We start from the raw sequence: 12,500 nt of genomic DNA, 5'->3' as shown, positions 1-12,500 counted from the left end.
ATCTTTATATACAAATCCAGACTAATTTTTCTACACTGAATATTAATGGAATATTTTTGGTTTAGCAGGAAGTATCATCTAAGTTTCGCTGATTCTGCTGCTATGAAATAGGGCGTTCTGTTTCCTTTCCCTGAATTGGCCCTCTCGCCTCCCATGCTGACGTTAAAGAAGGACTTCGTTAATTATGCAATGGATATAAATTTTGCATGAAGACGGGGAGAATTACACAATGTTTCTAAAAAGATATTGTTATGGGACATTCAATTTTAACTTTGCCTTCCATACTCGTAACACACACTTCTGAAATGCTGTTTACTGAACCTGTTTTATGGTCACTATAATGCCTCCCTTCTGTGGCAACAAAACATACTTACATCTCTTCTTTTTTGTCCACTTTTCTGATACAAGAATGTACAAGTAATTTCATGATATATATATATATATATATATATATATATATATATATATATATATATATATATATATATATATATATATATATATATATATATATATATATATATATATATATATATGTAATGATTATGAACATTTGATTCATTGTATGGTTATAATAAAGCAGAAGTAATCTATTAATGAAGGATTCTTGTTTGTCCCGAACACCAGGTACTTATCTTTACCTCTTCTGAGATTTAGACCATTAATCTTACGTGTAATACCTGCCAGTTTGAGTGAGTCTTGCATTTTCGTGCAAAGGAGATGAATACAAATAGAGGTGATCGCTGCCTTGACACTATTCTTTAAGCGATGCTACCCTCCTTGCTGCATTACTTCTTACATCAGCCCCGTAAATTTTAATCAAGATAGAGTAAGACAGATGGTCAAAGCATGTTGTCATTTCAGTTCTACCTTTCACGTTGTCTGTCATTCAGGTATTCACAGTATCATTCATGAGAAAATAGGATGATCACTTCTCCAGCATAAAATGCAATCAGAAATGTCTGTTTGAAGTCTAAATCTTTAAGAAGGTATTGGTCAGAAAATAAGCTGAAATTTCTTCCCCAGAAAATATATTTCTATAAAAGCCAGTCATTGTTTCACAGATATCTTCATATTCGAAGACAGGTGGAAAAAGAATCAAGAATGAAACGTGTCCAAAATTTTGCCATGGAGGAGAAGCGGAAAGCATGTTTTTGTTTGTTTTTTGCGTTAGTGGATGTTATGTAGTGCACAGGTATGCTGCGGGATGAGGGGAGCTCGGTACTGCAACACCGGAAGTTATATGGTGTCTTATAAAAAAAGAGTAAAACAAGCAAACAATAAATAACATACAGAAATACTAAAAAAAAAAAAAAAAGAAGCATGAAAAATATATGAACGAAAAGTAAAACACACACACACACACACACACACACACACACACACACACACACACACACACACACACACACACACACACACACACACACACACACACACACACACACACACACACACACACACACACACACACACACACACACACACACAAAAAAAAAAAAAAAAAAAAAAATCATTACAACTACGTTTGAAGTAGCAAGTCGAAATAGTATGAAGATGTGCTAAGCAACAGAACCGAGCGATCGCCAACCCCGCACATGGCACGAAGCAATATTCCATCAACGAGAATACTGGCAATATGGTGTGACCCAAGGGTACCGTTGCTAGCCGGAAGTCAGGTCGTTGAAATGAATCAAGAATCAAAACATGGCAAGGCATTGCAGAGGAATCACACAGCTAATCATTACCATAACCTCTAATACTCACAAGCAATATTACCGATTGGTGTGAAATTGGGAGAAAACGACAGTTATCTGCATAGGAGAGGAGGGAGTCAACACAAAGGAGAAAAGAGCCTTTGAAAAACACGTTTATTGTCTCCTAACTGAGGCAGAGATGCAAAATTGTGCACAAAAATTATGCTCAAAATGTGTCTGCTCAAATTTGCCTCCTGCTCTATCTGGGTTTGCGTCATGAGATGCATCTTGTCTGTTTTCGTAGAAAGGGAAGCGAAATTATGGGGAGCTCCTGAATGAATATCCTCCGCCAATGCTGATTGGATATAATGCAATTATTCCAACACAAAGGGAGTCTTCGAGCGGCAAGAAGCTAACCAGAAGGGAGGGGTGGCCCTCACTTGCCACCCCCGAACTGCGAAGCGCGAAGCACGCAGCACTTCTAGCTTTCTTATTTCGTCTTTTAGATCAGTACAGCAGGAGCAAAACACATCAAATAGCAGTTGTGATATCACTGCTTGATGTTCATTTGTTTCAATATGTATCCGTGAGTGACTATCTACTACATCAACAGACTTGTGTAGAACCACGAGGTTACATTATAAAATGTAAATCAGTGTAAGGGAACTTTAAGAACTAAATATCTATGGAAGACTGGTGAATTTGTAGGGATTTTGTGAAATGTCTCACGAAATAGTCATGACTCCTTCCTCTGAAGATGAAGATGGCAAGAAAAGATAAGATAGTTTTTACGTGTTTTCAAACAGCGACAAACAAGTGTTCATCAAGATCCTCTTTTTTTCAGTGGAGTGATGAATAAAAAAGTATAATAACTGTACATATTTTTTTTTTGGGGTGGAAATTGCCTCCTCTATGTAATATACAAATAAAATAACAATTTATAGGCAATACAGAAGAATAGGGTATTGTATTATTCTATTTTGGAGAAGTGGTGGATGGTCCTCCTTAAACGCTGACCGATCAGTGAAGTATTTATAAATTGAATCGGAATCGGAATCGGAATCGGATTCAGTATCTTTCCGGCTGATTATGATGTCTCAAAGTTGAAAGTTTATACAATGAGAAGCAGGTGAAGTGCAAAACAAGGAAATTAGGTCGACTAGTGTACTGGAAATTTAGAAACAGTAAGGATAATGAGAAAAGTTAGTGTTACGGATGAGTCTGATATCTAGGAACGAAAAAAACTGAAATAATAATGGACTGAAAATGGAAATTTAGCTAAGCCCGTTCTCTATATGAAACAAATACTTAGTGAATCCCGAGAGATGGTAAAAATAGTAGAGGGAAGCTAAATAATAAGTTCTGAGATATCTGTAAGAAGAAAATGGCATAGCGGTGCCCTGCCATCGTCGTTCTCGTCACGTCTTCGTTATTAGTCGTTATCGTCTGTCACCACAGCCATAATGGTATACTCGTGGCCAAAAGTCAAGTAACTTTCTGCCGGCGGTTCCATTGTGCTTTTTCCTTAATCATAAGTCCTTCGATTTGATGACAGTATCTTTTAAAAGCTTGGCCATGGGTAGATTTCAAACAGATCGGATGACAGTGGAGATTGGCAGGCATGTTTTATGTAGGACACGTGTAGGCCTGATGGATTCTAGCAGCCTCCTTTGTTTTCTTTTGTTCTTGCGTGTGCTCTAAGTTAGAGGATTTAATACTACGGGAAAATGCTAACCACGGCAGAAGTTTGTGAATGTTGCTCGACTATAGGTCAACTAATTATGCATTGAAAGTACCTTCAGAGACGAACACGTTGACGTAGGACGGTATAATGTTGTTGGCGCTGCAGCTGTAGTTGCCGGAGTCTTTGAGGCCGGCTTCCTTGATGGTGAGCCTGGAGGTGGTGAGGTCTGTCTGGTCCATGGTGACCGTGATGCCGCCGCGGGACTGGTCGTAGTTGATCATTTTGTTGTTGTGGAACCAAAAGATGAACTGTGGTGGAGTCAGGCCCTGTGGGAGATAATGAGAAGCACAAGAATATTAATGGATATAGGATAGATGGTACTGCAAGTTATGCACACTTATCACCTACTTGAGCACCTAGTAAGTTACTCACCTGTTGTGTTTGGAAAAAAGCAAATTATTCATTCAATTTCTCATTACAGTTATTTCTTTTAGTAATATATTTCAGAAATTCGGAGGGAGGATTAGGATGACTAAAAGAACGTAACAACAAATAATTAAGGAGACTACAAAAAACTAACAGACCTACACAAGGAAGCACTAAGACTAGATTTTACTTTCAATGATTTGATTGGGCTCGAGCGGCAGCAACACATGACGCCTATTACTTAATCTCAAGACTATTATAAAAGGATTACATTAGTAACCCTTTCACTTCGAGTATATAATAAGGCACAGTCATCATTTCATCCACTGACAAAGAGCAATAAATAGGAAAGGGGAGAAAATATCTTCTAGAAACTGAAAAGCAATTGGTAATAATAATAATAATGATAATAATAATAATAATAATAATAATAATAATAATAATAATAATAATAATAATAATAATAATAATAATAAAAACAATAATAATAATGGAGGAGCAATAATAATAATGAAAATGATTATTATTATTATTATTATTACTTATTTTTTATATCAATAATTTGTACTCAGGCAGCGCAATAACAGCAAAATTAGTGAATATTCTTTTTATTACTGTCATTCAACAACCAGTATTCAAACAAGCAGTAGCGAGGCACGGTAACAATCAGATGGATTTACAATGGCACCTTATAGATGTTAAAAGATGTCAGATCTACCCGTGATGTCGGAGTGTGCGTTGTTATTTGAATATCATCAGGTAACTTTTTTTTTTTTTAAGTGATAAGTAACTTGAATGCCAATTTGAATTTTGCTGTAAAGTATTCATAGTCAACGATTCACTGTAATTGCTAGAAGCCCATTAAAAGTCATTTGATTTGTTATTATTTTCTGGTTGGACTATGATTTCGTGATAACAATACTCTGATCTGTTAAAAATATAATGCAACCTCTCTTCAATTATATAACAATGATATGAATAGTCCACCTGGTCGGATAATAAATGTGTGTGTGTGTGTGTGTGTGTGTGTGTGTGTGTGTGTGTGTGCAATCATCATATCATAAGTGATATTCAGGAACTACTGAGGAACCTTTATTTTTTCTTAGTGCTGAACTGTCTCTTGCCTATCATCGTAGTCTGGAAACTTTGCTCTTTTGACGCTGTTTCATTCGTATATTAGTAGTTATTTGATGTTCCCAAGGTCTTTTACTTCTCTGTAATTTCCGATCTTGTACTTTCCATCATTTTAAGTTTGTTCCCAAACACTTCAGTCCCTCTTCATATGAAGTACAGGTGGGAAACGGTCATATATGGTACTTTACACTAGTGAAAAAAAAAAAGGCAGTATTTCAGTGACATGAAGTGACATGCAGCGACCTTGCCATTCATCGGCCTGGAGCCCAGAAACTCGGGATCTCCTTTGTACAGCAGCAACACTTAACATTCAGGAAGTGCCTCCTTCTTTCATGAATGACAAAGCTGCGAGGAGTGAAACACCTTCCAATAGACAACACGTTAGCCTGCACAATGAAGGGGATTCAATTGAGAATTCGAGCCTTATTATAGTGAAGCCATTCCACAGAGATATAATAGTTACTTCCCTCCCACCCCTCCCGTCTTTCTCTTATCTCTCTCTCTCTCTCTCTCTCTCTCTCTGTCAAAATCATGCGATATAGTTTATTACTATAAGTGTAGGTAAGACACAAGTATGCAATGTAGTGTTGAGAGCAAATACCGAATGAAACAAGTAAGTTATTATTGTAACGTTTTGGTTGTTGCCTTCCTTAGAGCGGAGTGCCACCCGCTGAGGAACATTAAAACAATTAAATACTTTCGCTTTATTATTTATTTTCTCTCCACCACAATCTGTTTGATGCTGCATTTTACGTTTCCATACTACTTTGCCTTTTTTTCTTCTACTTTTTACTGAATACCGAAAAGAAAAAAAATATAAAAATAAATCATTAAGTAAAAATATGGACAATCGTAAAAAAAAAATAGTCCCGTTCCCTGATATAATACAATGAAACAAGTCACTGCAGTAATCTTATGGCTGAAAACTTTTTATTTCTCATTACTTTTACATCAGGAACAGCAACAGCAGCAGAAACTAAAACAGCAGCATCACCGTTACCACAACTAACAGCACCATCACCACCACCGACACCAACAACGACAACGACGACGACGACGATGATGATGATGATGATGATGATGATGATGATGATGATGATGATGATGATGATAATAATAATAATAATAATAACAATAATAACAATAATAACAATAATAATAGTAATCTCTTTACCACGTTCATACTGTGAGAGCTTCATGTATATGATAATGACCAGCAGGAAACAGTAGGATGACAAAGAAACGGAATACAAAAGGAGATAAAGGAGAGACTGCACTGCACGGCTGGGAAGAAAGAAGATGAAAGGATGATGAAAGGGTAATGAAACAAAGAAAACAAACTATTTGACAAGAGGATTGGATTCTGTCCATCCGAAGTTTTCCCCAAGAAACATTACCATTCGACTGTCGCGCACCACGGCAAAAATTCATTAATGAGCGCATCTTCACTTTCCTTCCTTCTAGACGGAGCGCTCTGAGCCGCATCATCCACACACACACACACACACACACTACTCTAACAGGTATGTCTCTAGTGTTATCAGTATTCTAAACTAACTGAGTAAGCAGTTTTTTTAATGTGTAACAAATTATTTATACAAAACCACCAGTAATAATAACGCAGGAAACAATGTGCGTCACTTGCACAAGGTAATATAATATTCATCCCCGGAGGAGTGAAATACATTCGTGTGTGTGTGTTTATATATATATATATATATATATATATATATATATATATATATATATATATATATATATATATATATATATATATATATATATATATATATATATATATATATATATATATATATATATATATATATATATATATATATATATAAATACATATATATATATATATATATATATATATATATATATATATATATATATATATATATATATATATATATATATATATATATATATATATATATATGTATTTTTTTTCTTTTCACACAACTCTAGCAATTACGAACTCTAACTACAATATATGTATCTTAAAAGTGATACTATTATTATTTTAGCTAACAGCCAACTTGATTCCCCACTCCATTTAACTAGGTGATGCAGGCGGCAGACAGGATGCGGTGAGTGTGGGCAGCGAGTGTGGGCGGCGAGTTGCAGACTCGCCCATCGCTGCCCTGCTGCGTTCCACTGTGCCAGAGGGTTGCACACTCGCCTATCGCTACCCCTTCTGGGTTCCACTGTGCCGGCGGGTTGTACACTCGCCTATCGCTGCTCTGGTGCGTTCCACTGTGCCGGCGGGCTGCACACTCGCCTATCGGCCTATCGCTCCGCTGCTGCGGTCCACTGTGCCGGCGGGTTGCACATTCGCCTATAGCTGCCCTGCTACGTTCCACTGTGCGGGTTGCACGCTCGCTTGTCACTGTCCTGCTGCGTTCCACCGTCACAGTGGGTTCCATTTCTTCCTTTTATCATAGTTCTGGAAGGCTGTATGCAGTCGAGCACCAACGTGCTTTATTGATTGTATGTCGATGATTGTGCAGACAATGTATCAATAATTGTGCAATAGGCACATGAAAACATTCCAAGATTAATCTTCACGATACCCTTCACAACGAGAAATACCACACATTATGAGTCAAGAGAACTTTTTTTTTTCACAGTTGCAATTTGTATTTATAACGAAACTTTCCACCTGCAATGTCACAATATATAAGTGTGAGAAAAAGCAGACCGCTCTAAATAAATAAATGAATAAATAAATAAATAATGAATATGATAATTAAAAAAAAAAAAAGTTGGACTGCGCCATCCAAGCAGGGCGGCTACAAGCAACTTGGTGACAACTTCAAGTAGGTCTGGTCTGCCTTGTATAGTGGAGCGATCAGTAGAATAATGCAGGCTAGAGCTGGCAATAGGACACTGACAGGAATTGCGAGGTTGTGGAATGAGCAAGTTAGTTGATCAGCGACGTGATGTAAATTCAGACGTGTGTACGCATCCATGGCAGGCAGAGGGAACATAGTAAAAGGAGGTGTTCGATAGGTGGTATATCGGATTGCCTAAACAAGACTGAATTGTAATAAAAATCTTTAACTATGGTGTACGAGTAGGTCGAGGACAAAATTACTGCGTCATCAAGAAGAGCTGGAAACAGGGTAGGCGCCTGTTGCTGCAAGGTGCATGGAATCAGTAATCTACAGACAGGATGGAACTGCTGAACAATATACATACAACTATAAAAGATGAAATATCATGACACTGGGTGGGGAATCTTAGAGCGGGGTGATGCGGTCAGAGGTAGAAAATAGCATTGTTTCTGTCGTCTGTCCGCCACCTTTTGTCACTCTCAACCACTCAAGGTGATGCCTCGCAGAGATGTTCGAACACCCTGATCGACGCAACGCGAAGCCCCGCATTGCACTTTCGAATAAATAGTTCCTCCCTGCCATGAGTATTACAACGGGAACAGTATTCATCACACACATTATCAGATTATGCCTCACCGCAACACAAACGTCGGTCATACGTCACAACACATACTAACGTTCACAGTAACACATACTAACACTACACCGTACAACAGTAAACCATCATAGCAAATACCATTAATCGGCACTTGTTTGTTTGGGTTTGAGATGGAATGATTTGAATTACCTATGTACTATTTTATTTCCAATCAAGTGGAATCCTTAGCAGCAAAGACTTTTCTTTTATTCCGTATGACTAGGTTTAATTGGCATCGGAACATGAATTGAGGTATTTTTGTCTTCTCGTTTGCATAAGCGTGATGGATTTTTATTTTACATATCTCAGCCCAAAAGAGATTTTATTATGAATTCGATGAGAGTGATTTTTTCCGATGATACCTTATCATTAGCTGGAAATGCAAATAACTTTCAGCACAGGTGTGTGTGTGTGTGTGTGTGTGTGTGTGTGTGTGTGTGTGTGTGTATGTGTGTGTGTGTGTGTGTGTGCGCACCACTCTCAGTTATCTAGAGCTCAGCTATGTAAATTCCTACCACGCTTGGAGTAATTTTCCTTACCTCAACCCTGTTCTAATTTTGCGCAAGCCAGTTTCAGGAATATTTACTCTGGGAATAGAAAGTGCAAATCTCTAATAGTGACTTGGTGAAATTATTTACAGGGAGGGTCCGTCGCAACTCCTGTTTTAGAGGAGGTCTAGAAAATGTAACACACACACACACATTCTCTCTCTCTCTCTCTCTCTCTCTCTCTCTCTCTCTCTCTCTCTCTCTCTCTCTCTCTCTCTCTCTCTCTCACTTATGGTTATTTACATTTAATTTTGCACGCAAGAAAAGTAAAACTAATAAGTATGCGCGGAATACAAATAAGAATAAATCGGAATACGAGAGAGCACTACAGGTTTGTGTTTATGGCGAGGGTACGATCCGATGGCGCTCACAAGCACACACACAGACACACACACACACACACACACACACACACACACACACACACACACACACACACACACACACACATACACACACAAAGGTGATGGAATTTATTGAATAAACATAATTAACATTCGTGGAAAGTGACTGTATGTAACACTAATAGTAAGGAAATTAACATTTACTGACTCCGGAACGTGTGACGTCTGTTCCTGTTGGAAATAACTAACGCAACACCAAGGATGATAGTTATTAACGAAACTAATTTGTCATCTATGTTGTTTCCTTAATAGTTTAAAAGGTCACTGTAGATTATTAACTAATTACCTAATTATTTTTTGTCGCCGGAATATGTAATATCATGGTTCTGTAATTCGGTTATTACCAAATTTGTAAGTATTGCCTTAATGTAGAAAAATCATTATTTAAACTTAATGAAGTTTATATAAATTACTTAACAAAGCATCTGAAGTAAAGTTATGTCCAACCACGACCACCACTTGGTAAGCGAGGCACATCTAAATCTCTCGAAAGAAGGAAAACTTATGGCATACGAAGCACACATTTTTTGGGTAAGAAAGAACTTGACCAAATTTAATATCTAAGGTTCCTGAATGAAGAAAGCTAATAAAGGTATTATCAATAACCTTATTTTTCTAAACTCTAGCGAACGTAACGTTAGAGATGAGAGCGTTAAAATAAGCAATTATGACTGATAACTGATGCCTCCAGAAAACTGACTTACAATTTTGAGATATTAATGTAGAAAAGGTTATGATTTTGATAAAGTAATATTAATTGAGAAAAAAAAAATATCAGGAAAAGTTACGAGATATAGACGATACGAAAACAAAGAAAATGGACATAATAGCATAGAATTTTGTTAACGTAGAGGAAAAACACACGAGTCAATGTATGTGGGTAAAAAGCATTCGCATAGGTGTTAAACGGTACAGTCATAATATATATATATATATATATATATATATATATATATATATATATATATATATATATATATATATATATATATATATATATATATATATATATATATATATATATATATATATATATATATATATATATATATATATATATTCCTACTTTACGTCAACGAAAACGAACTGTAGATACTACTGGAAAAATTACGGAGTGGAGAATACATTTCCTTAGGAAAGGTGGATCGCAAGAATAAAGTACGACTGATGTGTCGGGGATGGAAAGCTCTCAGTAGACGAAGTTAAATCCAAGAAAAGTAATTAACTTACGAGTGAGGCGCGTTTCACTGATCTTAACGTATGGCCCCGACAAGTCGGTCTTACATAACTACTGGCCTGTGTATTTATGGGCGCTAGAAGAAGCACGGAGCATAATAGTGACCCTAACACAGACAGAAACACAGACGGAAAAAGTGTAGAAAAGTTAACGTCCTGAATATAAAAGAAAAAAAATCATTGTGTACATCATGAATATAATGAAATGCGCGAGGTCACGTCATGTTGTGGATGGAACTGATATTAGATGGACTGTTTGGCTGCCACAATGGCAACCCGAGACCGGAAAATGAAGGCAAACCAACCGTAACAGGATGGACAGGCGTCACTCGGAAATTCACTGGAATGAAGCGGCACAGTCGAAGACCGAACTGAGAGAAGTGAAGGAAGATGAGGCAGTGACGCAGCAATGGTCACACACACACACACACACACACACACACACACACACACATACTAAATATATAAACAAGCCCAAAGATCAATAGGCGTGGCAATACCAGAGAAGGCCGAGGCACTCTTGTAAAGCGGAAGACTTCATCCTCAGGGGAGAGGCACATCTGCTCCAGCATCAGAGGCGGAAGTAACCTCGCTGGCCCTTCCACCGCCTCTTCCCTTACGACACATGGAGGAATGCCGTCGCTTTAACTCACTTACAGCAAGAATCAACCAGGACACGCTGTGCAGCCCAGGAAACCAAGCAGTCGTCACTGAACCTTGCTCCTCTCAGACATGAAAATTAATGTCCGCGATTTAAAGGGATTGCGGTCATCCCTGTGTCGAGCAGCGGCTGTTCCCCATCGTCGTTCCTTATTAGAATCGTAAGATCCAGGGTGTGTAGTCATTGTGCTCATTTCCCTTAGTTCATAGCCGCCAGACTATGAGCCTCGCGAAAGAGTGTTGTGGGAGGAGAAAGAGGTCACCACACATAAAGGGGGACGACCAGTCAGGATGCGGCAAGGTGGCAGCAGCGGTTCCCCCGTCACCGGAGAATGTGTTCGTAAGGCCTAATAAATGTCTTTAAGCTCGGGATTCACACCAGACGACTGATGAGAATGATGCTAGGATGAATGAGGCAGACGGTTCGTCGCGACTTAAAGAAGAGCGTCGAAACTAGAGTTGTTCTTAAAAACTTCAACAGGAATTGAATCTTCACCCTGGAAACTGCGGTCAAAGAATGAACTGCTAGTGACACCCTAGCATGTTGATCTTACTGGCCGGAAAATTACAGCCAATGGCGTGACTCGAAAGGCGCCAATGGGAGAAGAGAAGAGAAGTTTTACCATTATTGGAGGGCCGGGAGGGAATAACAGAGCTATGAACTTCACATCCAGGGGTGCAGATATTTGATATGGAGAATGAATAAGTTTTTTATGGTACGTGCCAGATGGTGTCTATCGGCCTTTCAAGATAACTACGACTTTTATGGCAGAGGTGAGCTATGGGTAAGGGGCGGTAAAGGTCTACGGGTTGTAACTCTCTTTGCTGAACGCATGATGAAAAGAGTAAAGGCACCTACACTACACTGAACGATAAAAGAAGAAAAAGACGTTGTTATCATTATTCTTATTATAAAAGGGATGGGAACGTAACTTTGCCCACTGCAATGATAACAGTTCCTGAAAGAAAAGGAGAGGGAGGGGAAGGAAAAGATGTGTGTGCCAAACTTGGATCAAGATATTCTGATGTGGGATTTCCAGTTTTGGTGGCAAAACTAAGCTTCGAATATCTTAATAATACACAGGATATCAAAACACAATTTATAATCGCTGAAAGCTAATATTTTCAAGTTTCTATACAAAAAAATTGAGTTCAAAAGTGCAAAATTTATTTATTTATTTTTTTTATTAAACTTTTTATTTTACAGATGTTTGATGTGCGCGGCGCGGGT

At 37.9% G+C, this 12,500-nt stretch overlaps 1 protein-coding gene across 2 annotated transcripts in view; it reads right to left on the bottom strand.

Moving 5' to 3' along the window:
* Window positions 1–12,500, bottom strand: part of LOC135107560 (zwei Ig domain protein zig-8-like) — a 145,614-nt gene that overhangs the window by 2,778 nt on the left and 130,336 nt on the right. For both annotated transcript variants that reach the window (XM_064017558.1, XM_064017559.1), the window contains exon 6: window positions 3,494–3,707. In XM_064017558.1, coding sequence (XP_063873628.1) covers window positions 3,494–3,707 — 214 coding nt within the window. The remainder of the gene's footprint in view (window positions 1–3,493; window positions 3,708–12,500) is intronic.

This window comes from Scylla paramamosain, chromosome 15 (assembly GCF_035594125.1).
Source record: "Scylla paramamosain isolate STU-SP2022 chromosome 15, ASM3559412v1, whole genome shotgun sequence".
Taxonomy (NCBI): domain Eukaryota; kingdom Metazoa; phylum Arthropoda; class Malacostraca; order Decapoda; family Portunidae; genus Scylla; species Scylla paramamosain.
Note: the sequence above shows the minus strand (reverse complement) of the source record. Positions and strands in the feature narration are given on the sequence as shown.